The sequence below is a fragment of the Elaeis guineensis genome, chromosome 11, assembly GCF_000442705.2.
Source record: "Elaeis guineensis isolate ETL-2024a chromosome 11, EG11, whole genome shotgun sequence".
In the NCBI taxonomy this organism is placed as follows: domain Eukaryota; kingdom Viridiplantae; phylum Streptophyta; class Magnoliopsida; order Arecales; family Arecaceae; genus Elaeis; species Elaeis guineensis.
The window spans coordinates 6,262,739-6,285,817 of record NC_026003.2 but is presented as its reverse complement, the minus strand read 5'-3'; the positions used below and the strand labels follow the sequence as shown (position 1 = coordinate 6,285,817).

At 38.5% G+C, this 23,079-nt stretch overlaps 1 protein-coding gene across 1 annotated transcript; it reads left to right on the top strand.

Annotated features, from left to right (window-relative positions):
* Positions 1-2,469: 2,469 nt before the first annotated feature.
* LOC140852463 (benzyl alcohol O-benzoyltransferase-like) lies at positions 2,470-5,494 on the top strand. Its single transcript, XM_073245592.1, has 2 exons — positions 2,470-3,027; positions 4,345-5,494. Exons 1-2 carry the CDS (start codon positions 2,590-2,592, stop codon positions 5,284-5,286), a joined length of 1,380 nt encoding a protein of 459 aa, XP_073101693.1. The 5' UTR covers positions 2,470-2,589; the 3' UTR covers positions 5,287-5,494.
* Positions 5,495-23,079: the final 17,585 nt, after the last annotated feature.

Sequence of the window (23,079 nt, the reverse complement as noted above, 5' to 3'; positions counted from 1 at the left end):
AAATATGTTACATGTGGTTGGATGTTGCCATGGCTGCACCACCGTGGGCCACAACTCCAATCATCTACTCTAGACAAAAATCCTACGGGGGAAGAAGAAGACGGGATCCATAATCCCCTGTTCTCTCTAATCGAAGGAAGAAGAAGGGAGAGAAAAAAATGAAAAGAAAAAGAAAAAAAAAGAAAAAAAGAAGAAAGGAAAAAAAAGAGAAAAAGAAGGAAGAAAGAAAAAAAAAGAGAAGAAGTTGGAGCCTCAATTTGAACCATTTAAATGTAACCCACATGGTTTTATGTTGAAGTGCGGGTTAATTGGATGCTTGACTATAGGGTTTCTACTTACTAGCTATACTAATTTTATAATAATTTCAATACTTAAAATCTATATCCGTTTAATTTTGCACATGTAATATTGCGATAGAAGGTCTTTATGATTGATCGGATCATGGGACGATAATCTATTACCCATATTGGCATACCAATCAGCAGACGATCATCTTCCTCAGGCACGATGTTCATGTGAGTAGCCATATAGTGTTCTAATTTGGCAATTGGAGCAAGTTAGAGAGGTTACATGAAATGAATGATGGCAGGGGGCATCCAGGCAGTCATACAACAAAATTCTCTTATGGGTGGTACAGTGGATCAGTGTGACTTATTAAAAGAATGGGTGGAATACATGGAGATTTAGCACCGGTGTAGGTTTGAAGAATTTTTTGTGTAACTAGAGCCCTAATCATTTTTGTATGTATTAGACCAGATCCAAATTATATTTGACATGTCCTTTTAGAGCTGTTTGCTGGATGAAAAATGCCAAGGAGTCCTAATCTGTTACCTAAATTCTCTCCAGAGTTGGCTTGTCACGTGGCACAAGAAGAATAGTGTTTTGCAACCTAAATTAGGACCGAAACCGAACTAGATACAGATCAGATACCAGCATATCCATATTCATATTTATTTTGTCTGACGAATACAAATACGGATATGGATATTATTCGGATACAAAAATTCGTATGCATATTTATTTTAAACAGATATGGATACAATTCAGATACTAAAAATATGGATACAACAAGAAGTATAACTTACATAATTACAGAATCAAAGATATTATTAAATAAATGATAAATCAAGTTAATAATATATTTACATGATTATATATTTTTATTAAAATTTAATAAATATTATATAAAATTATATAGGATTATATATAAATTTGGATATTCGGATACGGATTGGATAGTTGTCTATCTATATCCATGTTCATTTTTCTCTGACGAATATGGATACGGATACGGATATTAGTTTAATCTTCAAATTTATATCTATATCTAAATTGATTCGGATACAAAAATAGATCTAGATCCATACCACTTTCACTCCTAACCTAAAACCTTTTAAATTAGGTATCATCTAGGGTTACCATGCAGCAAAATTAATTAAAATGTCTGCTAGGTTATGATCCAATGTACTAGAATTTGAGAATAAAAGATGAGTGGCTCAGTTTTCTCCGGCCACTCTTAATCTCGTGGACGACCTTGTTTGGCGAGCGAATAGGAAGCTCTTTCGACATTTATTGTGGCTGAGACTGGTCCTGGTCGATGGTCCAATTATGGATTGGGCCAGCTTGCTGAAATGGCATCCACACTGGCCATTTGAATGATCTATTTCTTTTTCACATGTGCCTCCCAAGTGTCCTACACCTCGCATATTTTTTTTGCTTGGAATCTTCAAGGTGTTCTTCTTATTTTTTGAAAAGCTGGGAAGAAGTCACTGGCATGACATTGTAGTTCACTTTTGTTAACTTCAAAATAAATGTGGGAAGAGAGACCAACATGGCCAAACAATCCAACATATATCCAGCAGAAATGAGGCACCACAGAATCAATAGAGTCATTTGATCCATCTTATATCTACATTATGTTCGACTTGCATTATGTATGGCGACAAGGGTCGTTTCTTTTGTGTGAAAAAAAAAAAGATTCACCTTACCATGCATGAATCAACTTGGATTGCATTATGATTACTTCAAGCCCTATACAAATGGACGAATAAAAGAGTATTCATAGTACTTCAAGATTCAATACGAAATGCAATCCAATAGCCGATATTGTAAAATAAAATCAATCATTCTTTTATGCAAAAAATATAATCTGAATCCCATGTATAGTCATGACAAATCAATTGATTCTATTTTTAAGGCCCCAACGAAGGGCTGCTTCCCTACATGTACATTAGTGCCTCCCACAAGGTTAAGATTGGGTTTGCCTCCCTCAATTGTTAGAATACTATTCTTGTTTTGAGCAAAATAGATTAGATACATTATCGAAGAAAAATACAAACTCAAGTTATCGTAATTATTTTATTTTTACAATGATGTGAACACCAGAGACCTTGACCAAACATTTACAATGAGCATCCAACAACGAATTAGTAAACCATTACACCCAACCACCTTCCACTCGGTCCCCCATCTATAAATTGAAGCTCCTCCATCTCTGAGCTCGCCACCCACGCAGAGCTCAAGTCCTCTCCGCCTCCTTCCTTCCCTTTCTACTGTAATTCCCTCCCTCCTTCTTGGACTCCGGTAGTAATGGCGTCGTCGCTAACCTTCAAGGTTCGCCGGCACGAGCCCGTGCTCGTTGCTCCGGCGGAGCCGACCCCATACGAGTTCAAGCGGCTCTCCGACATCGACGACCAAGAAGGCCTCCGCTTCCAAATCCCAGTGATCCAATTCTACCGCAACGATCCCTCCATGGCAGGGCGAGACCCTGCGAGGGTCATCCGCGAGGCCCTCGCCAAGACCCTCGTCCACTACTACCCCTTCGCCGGCCGGCTCAGGGAGGGGGCCCGCCGGAAGCTCGTGGTGGAGTGCACCGGCGAGGGGGTGCTATTCATCGAGGCGGATGCCGACGTCCGTCTCGAGCAGTTTGGCGATGCTCTGCAGCCGCCGTTCCCGTGCCTCGAGGAGCTCCTCTACAACGTTGAGGGCTCCGGAGAGGTGCTTAACTCCCCCCTCTTGTTGATTCAGGTAATTATTCTACAAATGATTCCTCATTTATTTATTTTTTTTGGTGACAGAAAAAGGCTACAGGTGATTAGCTCTGCTATATATATTCTTAACAGTAATAGCAAAAGAGTTGTAGATTACCAATAATTTAAACTAAAGTGAAAATATAGATTAAAAGTCTAGAAGAGTTGCAAGGAAAATTCTGTTGCTTGATTTGGCTAAATTGTTCCAAGAAAACCTTTGGAATTTCCTGTTAGGATGCATACTGCAGGAGTTATATATTTTTAAATACGTTCGGATTCTCTGCTGTGCACCGCATGATGCAGTGCACAAGGTATCGTTCATCATGCAATGGATAATCACATATGGATACACGTCTGTTGTGTGCGGCTGTCTATCGTGCGGTGGACGGAACGCGTCGTGCATCGCATAGTGTGATGTATAGTATAGGATCTGTGTGATTTTTAGATGGTCATCATATCATCGGATTGTAGAGATGGATAGTTACCAACAAAATATGATGTACAACTGATAAAATATATGGTACATAATATCCATCTTGATTGATAATTGTCGGTTGATATGATGTCATCGGAGATATATCTTTATTTTTTGGTAATATATTTAATATATGATAAAAAATTTAATTTTTTTAAAAAAAATATATTTTACACTACATGCATCACAGCAGTGGTATGAATAAACCAAAATAGGAAGAACAAGATGGCAATCCGATAGGAGTGCATGATACACATAGGGGTCGCAACCATCACATGGTGCACAGTTCAGGATGTAATTTCCCTATTGATGGGCGCACAGATCTGAATGGAATAACTCTCTGCCAAAAGCCAAGCTACTTTGCATAAGCATGGAAAACGTTTCGCGTGAGGCACAGAATCTACAACCACACATGAATGATCGTGAGTTTGGCAGGTGGCAGCTTTCATCGTCGCTGCACATCGTACGTAGCACCAATAAATTATATATTCTCTTATCATATCACAATTTTTTGGTGCAGAAAGCAAATTATTCTTACCCTTGCTCTAAGGTCTTTGGGTTATAAAATATCTTAGGACCCGTTTAATTGGAGATAACCCAATATAAAAAAATAAATGTCATGCCATATTACTATATTTTTGATACAAAAAATGGATGAAAGATATAGTAAAATAAATAATAGATTCCATATTTATTTTTTTAAGTAAATAAAAGAGTTAGAATATCTTAGGCCGTAATAAATTTCTTAACTCCATCACACATGATTAAAGATATCTTCTGACATGATCAGGACTATCGGATCCCTAACAAGGTTGCAATTAATTATTTTTTTTTTTGCAGGTGACTCGGTTGCAGTGCGGTGGGTTCATCTTTGCCATCCGGCTCAACCACACCATGTCCGATGCGCAGGGTCTGGTCCAGTTCATGAACACGGTGGCCGAGTTCGCCCGCGGCCGGCCTGCCCCCACCGTTTCCCCCGTCTGGAAACGTGAGATCCTGGATGCACGTTTCCCACCGCAGCCCACCTTTGCCCACCGCGAGTACGACGAGGTCCCGGACACCAAGGGCACGATCATCCCGTTGGACGACATGGCTCACAGATCGTTCTTCTTCGGCCCCGCCGAGATAGCTGCCCTCCGGGAACGCGTCCCCCCTCATCTCCGCAGGAGCTCCACCTTCGAGGTCCTCACGGCGTGCCTCTGGAAGTGCCGCACCGTGGCTCTCTCCCCCGATCCCGAAGAGGAGGTCCGCATGATCTGCATCGTGAACGCCCGCGGCAAGCACGCGAGCCAGATCCCGAAGGGCTACTACGGGAACGCGTTCGCGCTTCCCGTGGCGGTGTCCGCGGCGGGGAAACTATGCGGGAATCCGCTGGGGTACGCGCTGGAGCGGGTGAAGAAGGCGAAAGGCGAGGTGAACGAGGAGTACGTGAAGTCGACGGCGGACCTGATGGTGCTGAGAGGGCGTCCGCACTTCACGGTGGTGCGGTCGTATTTGGTGTCGGACGTGACCAAGGCCGGGTTCGGAGACGTGGACTTCGGGTGGGGGAAGGCGGTGTACGGTGGGCCAGCCAAGGGAGGGGTGGGGGCCATCCCAGGGGTGGCCAGCTTCTACATCCCTTTCAAGAACGCCAAGGGGGAGGATGGGATCGTGGTTCCCATTTGCCTGCCTGCTCCGGCCATGGAGAGGTTTGTGGCCGAGATCGAGGGGCTGATGAAGGAGCCTGCCGCAGAGGAGAACATGGAAAGAACCACCTCACGCCACATTATGTCTGCACTCTGAGAAACACATTGGTTTGCATGGGACCAAGAGTAGCAGCAGCATCCTCCTGCCGGTTGCTGGATTGCACCCATCCATGTTCTTGTTTGCTTGTCTATCTTGGATACATGCATCGTTTTTCTTAATTTAGTTCCAGTCATGGACTTCTCCATGGTTCATGCCAATGTTGTAACTAGCAATGTGAATTTATGGTGCTCGATTTCTTATAGAATCTCATATAGTGGAGGATTTCTCGGCAACTACTATGGTTGCTGCTGTCAAATTCCATGTCGATCAGGTTGGACTTGATCTTTCAGGAAGGAAACGAGGTGAAAGAATCCTCGGACCAAGACGCTGTGGAAGGATCCTCGATTGGATATGAGGTACTGAAGGAGATTTGTTCTAATTACTGAAACTGAACCTGCAGGGTATTCTAATGGAGATCCTCTGATACTCAAATTAGTAGAAAATTGAAGAACAGTGAGAAAGAGAGAGAACCGGTGGAGCTTCTTATGGCTCTTGAAAACTTATCAGGGATCCCCTTTCCATTTATTTGCAGAGGACGAATAAGAGTCACATACGTCGGGGCATTGGCCGTTTATGGAAAATATGCACGGTCGCACTAGTCAAATTGAGACGACCTATTGAACTGAAACCATACTTCTTGGATTTCATTAGATCGGCCGTATTCGGCGCTTGCTCATCTCAACTGAACTATAACCAAGGATCAGAGCAATCAAGGCCGGGGTGGAGGCCCACAACAACTACTACTCCAACGACGAAATGGGGAGAGCCTGATCTGTGTGACTAACAAGGTATCAAAGTTGTGGGTTTGTGCTTCAGCTTTGGATGCTTCGCTTTAAACTAGTTCCTGATTTCCTATAAGAAGCACATACAAAGGCATGCAGAACAAAATGCAAAGAGAGAGAATAATAAAACAGAAACGTACAGGGATGGCTCGAGGCTATGATGGTAAGATGGGAACCCTTAACGATAGGGGTGTAGAAAGCAAGCCTGAGATCTATGTGAAAAAATTGCTTGGCAAATACTTCTTTTCTGTAAGCAGTTGTTCTACGTGCATATCCCCTCATGGTAGATGTTATTTTGGTCCCCATAACCAAGGAATTTATCTGATTATAACAGTCTTTACAATCATTGTACCATCCAACCACATAATTTTGGCATTCAGGGTGAAGTTTCAATCCTCTTAATGTGAAGAAAATTCAAGGGCTTTTAAGACACATGGAAAGGAATCCAATTAGAACTAAAACTGTCTACTAGTTTCAACTACCACTTGTTACTTTCTGGGATCACAAAGAAATGACAAAGGGAAAGCATTACTTGTCTTAAGCCAGATGGTCCAACATCTTATCTTATGATCAATACAGAGGCAGCTTAAAGCATGACTAGAAGAATCAGCATAACAAGAAAAATGCACCAGCTGCTTGAATTCATAGTTCAGATCAAAAATTAAAAATTCTCAAATAAACTAAAGTTCCTATACATCATGGGAAAAAAATAAACAACCATTTTAACAAAACAAACCAGAATACTGGAACCTAGATGTATAAGAAAGGACAGGAGGAATTGGGGTATTTACCCATTATCATTGTATTTTCTCCTGTAGCCACCAGTATCTCAATCTAAGTTGCATCGTCTTTGCTAAGACAAGATCAATTAAATTGTGGATGCTCCCAGAATCAAATTTTTGATTGGCTGATCAACCCCATCATCAGCTTTGTTCTAGAGGATAGCCCACCAACAGTGGCATGTATAGAATATTTGGTGATGAAGGTACTTGAGACATTCTATTCTCTTGATGTTCTTCCAGTTCCTCATATATACATCTGATCATCCTTTATTAAAAATAATTGCTCTGTTCTGCAACAGTGACTCAGAACAAATTTCTCATCATAGTTGTAACAAAGCCCATTGATCGGTAAAATGTGCACAAAATATGTGAATAGAGACTTCCATGTCTGACTGATATTCTAGATGTGCCAGTCCTGGATAATCCTTGAGTAGGGCACTTAATGTTAAAAAGCTTGCAGATTTATTCATCCCAAGTACTGCATTATGATGGGTTAAATAAATGTATGGTATGCATAGTTTTCTCTTGCCTTGTTGAGCTTCAGGATAGTAATGCGCCTTGAGTAGGACTTACAATTTAGCTGATGGTACAAGTCTTGACACTTCACAAAGACTTACCAATCAGCATAATAGGTTCTCCTCAGATTGCAAAAGAATCCTGTTTATGAAAACAATATTCTCGTTAGATTATTCTTTTTCATCTAATTCTTAGGAAATTAAAGTAAATATTATTTTTCTGAACCATCCGTTAAAATGTTTATTTTTGTTCAGTCAGCTTTGCTGGTATATGCTAAGATGCATGCGAGGGGTTAACCCATAAGTTAACTAACGGAATGCTTTTGAAGACTTGCACGCGCCAATCTAGGAGGAGCATTAGCTGATTGTCAGGGTTTAACTTTAAGGTTAACCTTTTCTCCCTATTCCTGTGATCACACATTTTATCCATCGAAGGATCTTTAGTGTTGAAGGATCTTTAGTGTTGTAACCATTGATGCTGCCCATATTACTTTGTCCATGAAGACCCATTTTTTTACTGATAAAAAAATTATTTAAAAAATAAATATTTTTCAAATAATATTTAAATAAAAAAATAATTTATCTATATTTTTTTATATATAAAAAATAACTACACAATTTATTATCTATATTTTTTTATATTATTATTTTTTTTAAATAAAATTTATCCATATTTCTCATGATATCTTTTATACTTTTCAGAATTGATTAAATTATTAAACATTAAACGATGAAGACATCAAAAATAAAAATAAATATTTTAGATACCGAATGAAATATCTACTTTACTGATTGATGAAAAAATAATTTAATCAGAATGAATAATTTTTTTTATTTTATAAATAAATATTATTTATAATAAAATAATTTATTCAAAAAAATAGATAAATTGATCAATAAAAAATTTGATCAATTTTTTTATAATATTTATTTATAAAAAAAAACGACACCTAAAGAATCTACCTAGAATTTGTTGTCTTGCTATAGCCTCCATTGCCACAGATGCTTGGTAGGGGGGATGGGTGCGTTGTGTCTTTTTTTTTTTTTTTTTTTTTAGGCTCTAGAATTTGTATACTGGTTGCAATGTGCTCCCTGACTCTGCAATATTGTGCAGAATCAAAGCGCCGATATATGCGCCTCTTTTCTTTTGGGAAAAGCTAGTGTCATGGGACATTTAGCAAAAGGCTTGATAGGTGTTCTTAGCCATCCATAATGAAATAAAAGGAAGCATCTTATTTATCTGATAAAACATATGCCAAAACTAGTTAAGCAAGTTTAACTTTATTTCGTAGATTAATGAAAAATATCGATAAGATCGATGAGACGTTAATTGAATACTGCTTACCTTTTGCTTCACACTGATCAAACTGTGTACCTTGGACGGTAGGGAGCATATCTAGTGTTTGAGCAAAGCATTAAAGCAAAAAAACTAAGCCATTTCAGTCAAATGAATAAACCTATTTTTGAAGCATCTCAACTTTGTTACATGAGGAAAACCAGGAGCACTTTTAACATCAAAACATAACCCGGGCATTTTTAACATGTGTTCTACTGTTTCTTCTTCTTCTTCTTCTTCTTTTAAAAAAATAAAAGTCATGTAAGAGAAAAATTCTTAACTGCATTTGAACGCAAACGAAATTTTCTGAGATTCGGTATTTCAAGTATATCAGCAGCTTATGTTTATATCCTGTTGTTAATCGACAATTGGTATGGACATGAAGCCATTGCCAAGCCCTCAGGACTAACAATTAAGTTTAACCTGCACTCAGTTACAAAGACATATCCGTACATCTACCATGTGCGATCCACTAAACATACCCATCCCTGTTTCAAGAAAACGCCCCATGGAGAGATACGAGCCATCAGATTTGTAAACTATCATACTTTAAGATAAGTTCGGAGCAGACCCTAAGTATTGCAATTTCAAGATAATAAAAGTACTAAACAAATCCATCCAAAGATGTTAAGCACGATGATATCTTAGGTGGCCACTTGAGCTAGAAATTTAATTACTATATTCGATGTAAAGTCTGTAAGTATTTATCAAGATAACATATCGACCATACACTCTAACCAACCTTGTATTTTTGATTATACCTCCTTCCAAAACCAAATAATCCATTCACAATGTTTCATTATTTGATCAAACACGATCTGATGAATTCCTTATTTGTGGTGATTTCAAAGTTTTCAAATATAGAATTATTACCAACAAGCCAGATAAAACTTGCATTTAGAAATGCCTATATCATGATAAGGTGGCAACCTTTGAACTCTTAGGCTGTTTTACCTTGCATGCAGCATAGCATGCGACTGCATTATAAGCTTCTGATCTATTGGAATCCGAAATTTGTATTTGTCATAAAAGCATGAAAGAACATTGAATTTCAAGTAAAATAATATGCATTTCAACATCTCCCAAATCACTAGACATGTTAGTGCAAAATTCCATAGCCATTGAATTTAATATAAAGAAACAGCACCCAACAAAAAGAGAGAGAGAGAGAGAGAGAGAGAGAATATGCCTTGCAGATTATCATATACTGCTACTAAAGGAATAGGTATCTGTATCCCCAAAAACTAATACAAGGGGCAACAGGTTTATACATGAGGGCAAATTACAGTATGAAACAGTAAAAATATAATGAACAGACTATGGGCTGGCTAATTTAAAAGAACAGTCCACATGCAACAGAGGCTTGTGGCATAATAAGGAAGGAAAGGGGAATTTCCAGAGTTGAAGATAGTGGACTCATAAGAGCTCCACAAGGAGATGCCATGGGACCCTGCAGGAGGAGAGAGCCTGGTGGTTCATAGAATGACAAACATGTAATGTTATTTGTTTCTTAGCTGTGAGACTTCAAGGGTTTGGGTTGTATCTTTTGCATGAAACATGTAATGTTATTTGTTTCTTGGCTGTGAGACTTCAAGGGTTTGGGTTGTATCTTTTTTTGCATGAAAGAATGATTGATCTTCTTTTGCGATGTCAACCACTGGATCGCACCTCACACAGATCTAAAAAGCACTCCAACCCTTTCCTGCAAAGTGAGGTGAATCCTTCTTTCGCACAAAAGATACAACCCTACCCCAGATTTAAACATGTAATTTTATTTGCTTCTTACCTGTGAGATTTAAGAAAGGATGGTGAATGCTTTTACTAATTTCTGGAATTAGTATACAGGGGAACAGGACTATGGATGAAGGCATCAGAGCCAGCATTCACGATCCTATAACTTTTAGGCATGGGGCCACACTGAAGAAAAAGGGCATAGGCAAAGTGGGGAGAATATTTTTGGATCCTATTACTTTGACATGAGACCCATGATGAGGCTTAGATAACCATAGCAACTGACCAGCCAATGCCAAAGTGGTAGGGCAAAAAAAGCAAGTAGCTCAGGTCTAGAGTACAGCAAAAAGGAAAATGCTATTCATCCATGGAATCTAACAAATAAGGAAGGTGTAAGCATTCATGATAATAGAATTTGAAGAGAAGAGGAAGAAAACCTAGCCATTTTTGCTCTGCTAGCTACAATCATGCATTTCTTGAAACATTTTCTTCAGAGCTTGCAGTATAACTTGATCATAAACATTGCAATTATAATATCATCTCATCGTGCCCTGCAACTTGCATTCAAAGAACAATTAAAGAAATGCTGCTTGCTTCATGCAACTTGACTAAAAAGCAATATCAGGCTAAAGCATACATTATGAGGTTTGGCAGATGAAAAGAATTGTATGATATTATTTAAGATTCCAATCTGTATCCTTTGTGGCCTAAGATTGAGGGGGAAGATCGTTTAAGTTCAACACTCTTTATAACATTTCAGTCTCTGGAGGAACAAGCAGACTTAAGGATGCACCAACAGCATTCGCATCCAAATTTGTTTTGATATAACAACAAAAAGCAACAGAGAAAGCTACCCACAATGCATGCTGGAAGCTCAGCTCTCCAGTCTAATGCTTCTTACTCTCCCATTATTCGAGGCATTCAGCAAAACTTTTCTTTGCTTCTGCAATCATTTCCAGAGCCTTCAAGGGAGGAGATCTTTGTAAATTCTATTTTCTTCAGATTATGCATTTGTTATTTGAAGGAAGCAAATAAGATCAAATATGTATAAAGAAGATCAAGCAAAAAGGGAGCCAACTGAAGACAGCTTGCCATCTTGAAAGTTACCCAAATCAGTAAGCCCCATCTCTTCTATAAGACCTCTCTCTCTCTATATATATATATTTTGGTAGAGTCTTCTATGAGAACTCTTACACATCAAACTAATTAACCATAAAAGGACATTAAAAATAATTAATGGAAGGCACATGCTATTTGACCTGAAATAGATTAACACAGATAACTAGAACAGATGTCCGTATTAACAATAATATAAATGCCTGCGTTGGTTCCTTAGTTAAATCCTAGCTCTCGGCCATCTAATTGATGGAATAACATAATTAGCTATTCAAGTAGCCTTAGCTATTCAAGTATTGGAAGAGCCAACTCGTTATGCGAAAAAAAACCAAAACCAGTCCTCAACTGATCAATTCAATAAAAAACCAAAATCCAAGCAATAAACATTACCATCTTGCACAGATCAACAAGGTAAAACTCACATAACAAATCAAGAAAGGAACCACGAGTGACGCAGAGGAAAACCATCCCAAGAGAAAACAAACACCTGACCTTTGAACTGATGAATATATGAAGTTGTTTCAATCGGTTCTATAATCAATTAGTTTAAAAACATGAAATCCGTATCCACCTGATTCCCAAAGTTCAAATTTTTGGGATTAACAAGCAAAAACCAGTTCACAAGACCATCAATTTAATAAAAACCCCAGATCAACAGATAAAAGACACCAACTTTCGCGGACCACTCAGGAAAAATTATGAATCGGAAGCCAAGGAGTAGAGGAACCAATTCAATGAGCCCCAAGCCGAGTAAATCTCACGAGGAGAAAAACAAAGATCTGAAGCATACAAGGTGGGTTTCATGATCCACCATCCGGCAAGCTATTTCAAACAATTTAGCCGCACAACTTAATCCCATATCCAGCACCTAAAAAGTTAACTGTTTGCAATAATCGACATACCAAGAAATACAGTACAGTTCATCCAATCCATCAATTCCATAAAATCAAATATTTAAGCATAAAGACACCAACTTTAACAGATAATTAAAGAAATCAGACGGATAAAAATCAGATCGAAATGGGGGAGGTGGATCCTAGGGGAGACGGACAAAACACAAAGATCTAACCTTTAAGCAGAGAAATCACATGATCCGGTGCGGGGGTGCACCTAAGGAGCCGAGCGTCGCGTTCCGGCTCGGATTCAGTTGATGCAAGGCGGGATCCAGCTCGCCGGCGGGCAAAAATCGAGCCCGGTCCCGACCTGCACCAAGCGAATCAGAGACGGCAGCGACCATAACAGCAAGACCCTAGGAATCATTCTATCGACGAACAGATAAGACGAAGAAGAAGAAGAAAAGAGAGAGAGAGAGGGGCAGAGAGGAAGCTTGCGGCCGGGGAAACGCTAGAAGAATAAGATCAGAAACCCTATCCATCCTCTCTCGCTCTCGGGTTCTTGCAAACGCCACACGGGAAGGGGCGCCCACGGAGAATGGTATACATAGAAGGATTGGACGCGCGAGATCGAGACACGTGGCGTGCCGACTTCGTTCGTGTAGCCCCGAGCGGCCATTAAAGAAAACAAGAAGCAGGCAACGGTGGGGGCGGGTGAGGGGTTAAAACCTGTGCTATGCTCGTAAAGGTTCAAAAAGACAAACAAAAACCAAAGGGGAGAAATCCCTGAAAAAAAAAAAAAAAACTTCTATAGTTAGAGGTAAAACACATTTATATCTTATAACTTGAAAAACTTATACTTAATCTATTTTTATCTAATATTTAATATATAATTTAATAGAATGTTAGTCAACCTATCAATCTTAATGAGGATTCGAATACTACATTAAAGAAAATAAAAAATAACTAAAATGATCTTACCTAAAATGAATTTCACAACTATGAATTTGTATGGTGGTAATTTTGGTTTTTTCATATTAGATAAATAATTCTCGGAAACAAATGAAGGTCTTACAAATAATTAGATGCAAGTGTAATAAATATAAATTTTAGAGATATTTTTTTAATTTGGTTGAAAGGCATAAGGTGATGGAGTGGGTGAGAGATCTCCATGGATATTCTCATTAGAAAAGAGATAATGTCCTATATTATTATTATCATCAAAATATAATTTACTTATTGGATCTTATTTATTTCTATGTTTGGTAACTTTCACTATCCACCTCATCTCTTTGAGCTAAGCTGCCACACTGGGATCTAATTTAATGATCATGGATGCAGCTCTAATGATGCAAGTTATTTGTTCATAAAATTATGAAATTAGTTATTACTATTTTAGGTGAAACAAGTGATATTACTTCTTATTTTGCTATGTTTGCAGTGTAGAAAATAAAATTAAAATCATAGAGAATAATAGGTGGGCCCATGCAGGTGATCAATTTCTACGATATTCGTGAACATATTTTAAACTTACCTACTTTGAGCATGACATGCTACCCTAATTAATGGAAGGGTTTGTTGCTACAAACCAATTGGCTAGAGATGAAATGTTTGCTATAAACTTTTCATTTTTTTGAGATGATATATATCTATAGAAAGATAAATAATATAATAGATTGGATGGTGGTATGCATTGCCAATCATACTGAAACTATTTTATGAACTTCTATTTACATGGCTGTCACTCATTTTTTGGATATTTTATACATGGATTCTCGTGATTGTATTTACTCAAAGATAATATAATATATATCTATTTTTATTAAAAAAAAAGAAGAAGATAGCCACTTGATATTTTTTTTTTCTTCTATTCAATTATTTGTGCCGGAATTATTGGTGTCACCTCAAATGTTTGATGTTTCCTCATTTAGTTGTAGCATATATTTCTCAATATCATCAATGAAGGTTTAAAAAGCAAGCACTTTTTTCGAAGACGTGACTGGAGAATTATCAAAGTCCAGCACTTAATAGAACACCTATCGAGCTTTAAATTTGGAACCTCCTCAATTCTCAAATAGAGGATGCAACTCTGAGCTGTTCCCCAAAGTAACATGGCTGGCAGAGACACTGGTAATATAATATACTACCTGGTCAAGCCAATTTGTGGTGAAATGACTTAAAAAATTAACCCACCGAAAGTGGTGTTTGATTAGTTCTCATGACTGATGTTTTTTTGGGTATATTAATACTTTGTCTACAAACTTGGTCAGAATATTTCAAACTAAGCATTCTTTTTTATATCAAAGTAATGGTCACAATTGACTGAACAAAGGGCAGTAAATGGTAATATTGTTGTCTCATTTCACCTCCAATCTTTTAAAATTCTCAAATAGTTTCCAAGAAGTGATAAATGGATCTTCAAAGAGTTCTGCTATGAATTCTAGGGTTTCCACTTGGTGATTCAGAAGCTGACCGGTCCCTTTTGGATTATTTGGATGGATAACATGATTGACAGATGAAGTATCTTTGACGGCAAGACCCCTGCACATAAGTATGTTTTTGGTGGCCACTTTTCTCTCCCATTGGTTCTTAACAATCAACAAGAGCTGGCTGACCTAGTTGAAAAGCATCATTGCACAATAACCATCATTCAGTCATGATATATTCTTGCAATGTCTAGCAATGAGCATAGGCTACCCATTTTATCTTCACTCCTTGAGAACAAATTAATAATTTTAAAATCAATTGCAGGTTGGTCAAATTGGAGATCCAAATTGTTAAACATGGTCTAAACTATAAAAGATTTTTATAAATGAAAATTTAGATGTTTTAGCTATTTCTAATCTATATATCAAGTCGGTATGAAAATGAACAGCATCAGTTGCACTAATATAGTAAAATATATAATAGAATATATGATTAAAAATCCACTTTACAAATTATGATCTGCATTTTAACATATCAGTCAATTTAAATTCATTAGGTTTTGATAATTAGATCATAGTAAAGCACAATATATACTCTTAAAATAGTTTATCTTGGCACTTTTAGTGATTAGATTAAAGACCAACAACGTACGTAAATTTTAGTTTCTAAATATTTTTTATCATATAAATCATGTTCAACAGTTTGGATCCTGAGTTGGATAATCCATCAGTGATTTTGAATTATTAACTCCTTCTTCAAGGAGTTGACATAAAATGCAAAATCTGACTCTTAAAATAAACTTATGAGAATGGGATATATAACTAGACAGCCTTCGAATGTTTGCTAAAACTTTCTTTGGTCTTGCAGAAGGGATTATATCTCGATCTCCGATACAACTATAAAGAGATATGTTTTTTTTTTTTGTGAGGAATTGATTGAAACTATTAATGTTATTCATCAACATATCTGATTTAGGAGGACCATCAAACCTACTATGGACTACTTTGGTGACTAGATCTGCATAAGGTCCGAAAGAAAAAAAAATCTATCACATTGGAAATCGAATAGCATAGTAAATTTTCGTTGAGACTATAGCTTCCCATATGACATCTAATTAAGATGTTTTTGTTATTGAATTTAGATGACTTTTAGATATATATGATGCTGTATTGTCCCTTAAAGAGATCAATATACATAGTGATCGGGACCTACAACAATATTTTAGTCTCCAAATAGGCTCATCAAAGTAAAAAATTTTCTTTTTGAGAAAAAATTTAATTGAGCAAAAATCAGAATCTGGGAAGAAATTGATGAAGTGACTGTAAATAAAGTCAATATAGAAGCCAATGCCTAGCTTCGGGAGGATTTTTTTTTTTTTAAATGATTATTTCTACCAGTCGTGACTATTTTAGAAAAGTTAAAAGTATCTTCCAGTTGGAAAAGGAAAACTGTCTAAATTTTGAAAGGATAGCTTCATTATTCAGTAAATGAAAGAAAATTGAATTTAGAACTATACTTGCAAATTTTTCTTTTTTTTTTTTTTTTAAAGAGAGTTAAGTTGGCCAAGTTGATTTTTTCTTTTTCTTTCTCATTCTCCCTAATAAACTTGAATCTCAATAGCATGACCGGCTATTATGATAGGTATTTCCTTAAAATGTTTGAGGTCAAGGTATATCCTATTATGGTCAATGTAAGAAGGCTAAATGATAGATAAATGCCGTCCGTAATCGATATTTTAGCATCTAATCCATGAGGATAATACATTACATCTTGGATTGCTGAATCGATAAGCATCAGTTGGTCTGACGATAGAGCAGGATCGGTTGTCAACTATGTTCTATTTTTTTTTTTTTTTTTCCCCCTCTACAATCCCATCCTCATGTGCTCATAAAGTTCCAATGTCATCACTTGTCGCATTCACTTGATTGTAGTTTGCAAAGAAGACATTGTTTTTGATAGTGAGGGAGGTGGAAAGCCACCTAAAGCGAAGAAGACATTGTGGATGTCCTTCTCTTTCCTCTTTTCTTTTCCAAATTTTATTTGATAGGACCGAAGTGCAACTAAGAAAGATCACAGCCTTACGCAAAGGCACAGGCTGGTAAGTACTTCCAATTTGCTGCATAATAAATTCCCCGCATTATGTATGTGGCCTTCACAAGTCCCTGAAAACCCTCAAGGTTGCTCCATGCACATCACGTTTATTGTGAAGAAAAAAATTTGACTTGGTGCAATCATAACCAGTAAGCTCTATTCTAATTATATTGTCGTAATTATAAAGGCCCACCTTTTTAAATCCTTATTAAGTATTCTTGTTAGGACCTCTCTGTGGTGATATTTAATAAGTTACAGATGACAAAATTGAAATGGTGAAGGTGTATAAAAGCTGATGTCAAATAATTTTCGAACACAACTGATGGGAGCTCTCCTTTGTTCAATTTACACCCAGCTTTATGAATCCCTTTTTTGTCCTTGCCACCTATCAAAAAGATGCCTAATGAGCCTTTACCACTTTTGGTGTTCTGCTCCAAACAGCTGATCCTCATATCCCGTATTGTTTATTCTTCCCCTCTCATGCTATGCTTGGAGGAGATTTTTTTTTTTTTTTTTTTTTTTGATGGGAAAGGGGAGGTTTGCTCTCCTAATGATAGGAGATCAACCATCCTAATTTTATTAGATAATGTACAATATATTACAAAAGATATTTACAGGATGGAAAGGCCTAATTGGGTTTTATCGCTAATGACAACCATGATTGTTTTTCCAGCAGTTTTCTAAGAATAATTCTGTCGATGTTCTTCTTCCATCACAATAACTTTAATAGCTATCTTAGCTCTTTATTTTAAGTTGTGCAATTATCTCTTCTAAATCTTGCTTTACTTTTTCTTTATCGCACGGGGTGCAATTGCTCAGGAAAAAGATTGAGCGGTTGTAAATTATGCTGTGAGAAAGTATTTCAAACAAAAAAATCCTGTTATTTCTCTCCATCCAAATTACTCAGCATATAATTGTCAATAAACTGTCCCAAGCATGCTTATAAATATTTGAATAAATTACAAAAATCCTCCTGAGGTTTACGTTTATTATATTTTCATCCAATATTTTGAAAAACCTACACTTACACCTCTAAGAAATAATGGCATTACTGAAAAAATTTCGAACTTATGAAATGACCAAACTACCCATGGCCCTTTGGCAATTTGAGATTTTGGAGGTTAAACTATGAGTCTTCGATCTCGATGATCATGGCATCATGGCCTTTTTCGGGCTTCTCTTCCTCCTACACCCTCATTGACACCATGAGTCTCTGCTCTGGACCTTTGTTACCTACTGTGCCACCACAAATTTATGATCCGTCGTGGCATCAATGCCAACCCCATGGTCCTTCTTCGCAGTGGGGCGATTGGTGGCCAGATCTTCACAGTCGAGGGCGGTGATGGCGGGGATCTCGACAGTGGATTGCTACGACCCGACAGCAGACCGGTGGTTGCCAGCGATGGGGATGCGCTACGGGATGGCACGGTACGATGCGACGGTGGTGGAGCGGCAAATGTGTGTGATAGAGGGGTGGCGGTGGCCCTTCTACGCATCACCGAGGGCAGGAGTCTACGACATGGATTGGGACACATGGGAGGAAATGAGCGAAGGGATGCGGGATGGACAGACAGAGGCCAGCCCATCGTTGGGGACCGCCGCCTCATCGTCACTAACTACAAGGATGGTTAGGTGAAGGCGTACGATGTCGGAAACAGCAGCTCCAGTTTTTCTGGCTCCATCATAGCTTATAGTGAAGGAAATTCTCTTTGCACGCGAACTTAGTCTGGGCAATCACCACCTCCCTCAACACGATGGCTTCCTTATCGTCCAACAGCCGCACCAACAGCCTGATAATCCTCGTCTCTATCATCCGAAAGATCCTCGACAGGTGCCCAATAGCCATGATGCTGGGAATCAGAAGCTTGACCAAGATGCCCTTGTCGGCGATCCAAAGGAGCTGGTCAACGGCTGCCTTGGTGCCCGATGAGATGGGCTTGAAGGTGGAGCAGCGAGGTCAAGGTTATGCTCGGCAACTCGAGCGATCTCCAAAGAGGGCCATGGCAGAGTGGTAACGCATGTCACTAGAGCCCTTCTCGAGGAGGACAAAAAGTAGAGGAGGGCTCAGGAATTAGTAATGTTGTTGCAGATGGTTGAGTTGTTCTTGACAAACTACCACAACGCCTTCCTCACCATGGCCTTCATCTTGACCTTGGTGGCGGAGTCCTCCACCTCCCTCCCCTTGGTCTCGAATCCAGAGGACAAGTGGGGGTTCTAGAAAGAGATGGTGCCGTTGGTAGTCACGACGGCGTGCTTGGAGGATTTGGCAGGGGCTATGGTGGACTGGCCCTCCTCAACCTCTCCATCCTTGGCCAAAGGATGGCAAGGGCTTGCCTTGCCGGCAATGGCGTAGCCGACGATGAGGATCTCATGGAAGCAGGGATGTGGCATGGTGGTGTTCAAGCTGAAGAGGAAAGGGTGGCAGGAAGAGGGAGAGAAGAGGAGCACAGTGGAAGGCATAGCGATGGCAGGGTTAGGGCGGTGGCTGAGGGTCTAGAGCAAGAGGGGCTTGGAGAGGGGATATCCGATTTAATAGAAGGAAGCTTCTCATTTCTTTTTTTTGTTAATCATTTATTCCAGATTATTTTGGTCATTTCAATATATTAATGATGCGGCAATAAGGTCCTCGTTAATATTAATGGACTGTCTAATGGTGTGGGTTAGACTGTAGGATTGACCAAAACGTTAAAGGTGTAATCATAAATTTTGAAACTACTGGGTGTACTTATAATTTCGATCTATTTTTGAAGGTTTTTGTAATTTATCCTAAATATTTAGTGGGAGCTTCCTTCGCCAATATTTTCACACTATTTTGATGTTGCATGGAGGAGGGGAGTATGAAGTTTTTGAGTGATCTCTTTCTAAATAGCTATAGAATACTTATAAAATAAGAATAAATAGTCTATAGTTTCATTATCAGTATAGCATAACGGACAGCTTTGCATCTTTGATTTTTTTTTTTTAAAATTTTCTGCTATTAGAATTTTGTTACGAAAGAGTAGCCAATTAAATACTTTAACTTTTTTTGGTAGGGATATTTTTTGGTTTGTTTTGACAAAGTTTGACCATATTCCTCCATTACTAAAGGACATGCAGCACTCTTTTATTTGGAACATCCCTCTTGGATTCCATTTCCATGTCACTGTGTTAGGTGTGTTGGATAGACTAAGAGCACAAGACTATGCTTGGAGGAGATTAAGGGGAGGTATTTTTTCTTGGGTAAAAAGTCGGATTTACTATACCAATTTATTACAAATATAATTATGAGAATTTGAAAATAAAATATTCAACAAATCAGAAGGAATATCTGAAGAAGCAACCCTCACCGTAGACCCCATATGATTATCTATATATATTGTTATTCAGTGTACGGCACTATTAGCTTCCCAATTGATGTGTTATCTCAAGAGACCGTAGGTTAGTCACATTTTTCCAACAATCTTGTCTTAGAGGATGAGGACTAAGTCTCTAAAAAGTGGGGATAGCTATTTGTTGAAAGATTGATATAAAAAGGATCCGATCCTTTAGCAGATTAGGCATTTGAGTCAAAAAGAAACTCCCTGTATTCATTCCAGTCCAAACAAGAACGGAGTTGATTTCCTTCCATACTTGCCCAGTGTTCTCTCTTTAACAGGGATGTATTGGTCTTCAAGGGGAAGCATTTGGTGGGCTCTCTTGTCAACTATTCCCTCTCTATGTTTAGCTATGTGAAGTCTAACTTTGTTGCTTTTATGGATATTACTGACAGGTTGTTGGAAGTCATCTTAAACTTTGTACTATTTAAATTAGAGATCTAACTCACTGACCTTCTATCTCTGAATATTATAATGGTTCAGGTTTAATTTGTTCCCAATTAAAAGCTTGCACCCAAGGAAACAAGGGGAAATAAGGCTATTAGTAATGGTGAAACTATATGATAGGGCCCAAATCTGGCCAACCAATTGTGGGCTAACACATGGTGCAGTAGGGATTGGTTGCATTTGAACTCGCATTTCTCGACTGATCCGGATGAGAAAAGTCTATAGATAGTTTTACACTTGGCTTAGAACTCCAAGTGTCCAACCTCAGTAAGACAATGATTCTGCTTCAAAAAAAATGAGCTCTGGATATCAAATATGCATGTGACATGATTCGACACTATTTATCTCTTTTACTATTTTTTAAAATTTTGTCTGACTTAAATATTGGAGGATCTCCTATCAAATTAGCTTCAGCAACATATGCCATTGCACCTCATACTTCATTACCTGCATTAATCCAGTTAAGAAGATGCGTTACTAATTATATATGAATCGAATCAATTAAGTAGATGCCTTACTTTTCACATCCAAAAAAAATGCATTATCAATTCTCACATTTTAGTATGTTGTTTGATTTCTTCTACCTCAATCTGATCAATTTAATACATATAGGCAGTTCTAAATTAAGCCTCAACAAATGCCAATTATTGTCAACACCAGAGCAAATTAGTTCTACAAATCTAGCAGGTTGTGCTTGTGGGAGATGTTTAATCACCCACTATAAGGGAAATGAAGTGCCTCTAACTTAGATTAAGCTTGGGAATGGAGACTTCTTCAATTAGAGACTCATTTTGCAAAAGATTGTCCTACTGCTCAAGGGATACGGATGACCTACACTCATCTTGATAAGTTTTTTCACTTTTAGCAATATCCAGGATCTGGGGCAAGCTCCTAGGTGAGAGGTGCTGACCAATTGGGGACCGGGTTGTATCTTGCGCCAGAAAGAAGGATCCACCTTCCTTCAGGCGCAACAACCATCGGATTACCTGCTGCACCGATCTCAAAGTGATTCGAACCGGATCATTCATCCATCGGCACAGATCTCAAAGCAGCAGCCGATGATCCACTGCTGGATTCGTGCGTAAGAAGGTGAATCCTTTTGCGCGAAGGATTCGGCAAACAATTGTATGTGTTGTGATAAACAACCTTCAAGCAGGTTGATCAATCACACCACAGTTGGATGTTCCATGTGTCAGTTTGCTCTGACTCAAGTAATTCGTTCAGGCAAAAAAAAAAAAAAAAAAAAAGACTAGTTGCATGGGAATAATTTTTTGATAAGATATGAATCATATGATTGCCAAATGAGATGCTTCTGCTTCAGTTGTGGGTGAACCCACATGGAACCATATCTCCCAAAAGATGCTATTTCTTATGTAAAATAAAGACATGACAACAAGAGGTCTCGGAATAAACTCACAGGAGACAGCCCACTTGGTTCCTTGGCATAAGTTGGTTAAAGGACAAATTTATATATGTGGAAGCGAATGGATTCGATCTTTTGAATTGCTGATTGATGTGGCAAGGCATAGATTCTTCTGAAGGGACCCTCCTTGCAGCATTTGCCTCAGGTTTATTTTCTGCAAACTTTTACCCAGTGAACCGGATTTTATCCCAGATAAACTTGCTCCCTGAGAAGGGTGGAGTGGGTTTACTCTAATTTATTCTGGCTTTTTTGCTCCAGATCTATTCCACTTAATTCAGTTAATCCAGTTTCCTACTACTTCGAGCAAATGAAGCTAGCCTGAGGCTGCTAATTAAGGCTTAAATATTTCAGTCCAAAGTTAAGTTAGTCGATTTGAGGAACAATCCACATCTGTTTTTTTTATGGGATAAAGGCCAGGAGAGCCTTTGCAAACCTTGCATTAGAGGGCTCAGAATAAGCTGAGCATGTGTTAATATCCACCATCAATGTATCTGTGGCAATATTTAAGGTGGTGAGTAACTTGGTTCTGACAATCTCAATCAATCTCTCTGAATAGTATTGGGTGGATGTCTGGTCAGGACACCACCTCCCAAGATCCTTTCAGTACCACGCGATGCAGCAGGAAGAAAGAAGAAACAAAACAAAAGAAAAACAATCAAAATACGTGGATCAGCCACAAAAGGGCTCGCCTCCATGGGGCATGCAAACTTCACTATGAAAAAGAAAATTTTACAAGAGGAGACCTCACCCTCAACCCTTGTACACCCAATTCTCTCTCACCTAAAGTTTTCCTCACAAAAGCTCTCTCTCTCTTGGAGACCCCCCTGAACCCCTGAAGAGCCTGGCGACCGCTGTCCAGGAGCCTCCTGCTCCTTCTCTCACAGAGCTCTCGCCTCTCTCTCTCTCCTCGGATTCGTACGGCGCGAGAAAACCAACCCACTCTCTTCTTTGTTC

What these genes read in the sequence shown, in the direction of transcription:
- LOC140852463 (XM_073245592.1), top strand. Translation starts at nt 2,590, where the DNA reads ATGGCGTCGTCGCTAACCTTCAAGGTTCGCCGGCACGAGCCCGTGCTC. An exon ending in CCCCCCTCTTGTTGATTCAG is followed by an intron (nt 3,028 to 4,344) that starts GTAATTATTCTA and finishes TTTTTTTTGCAG; the next exon opens with GTGACTCGGTTGCAGTGCGG.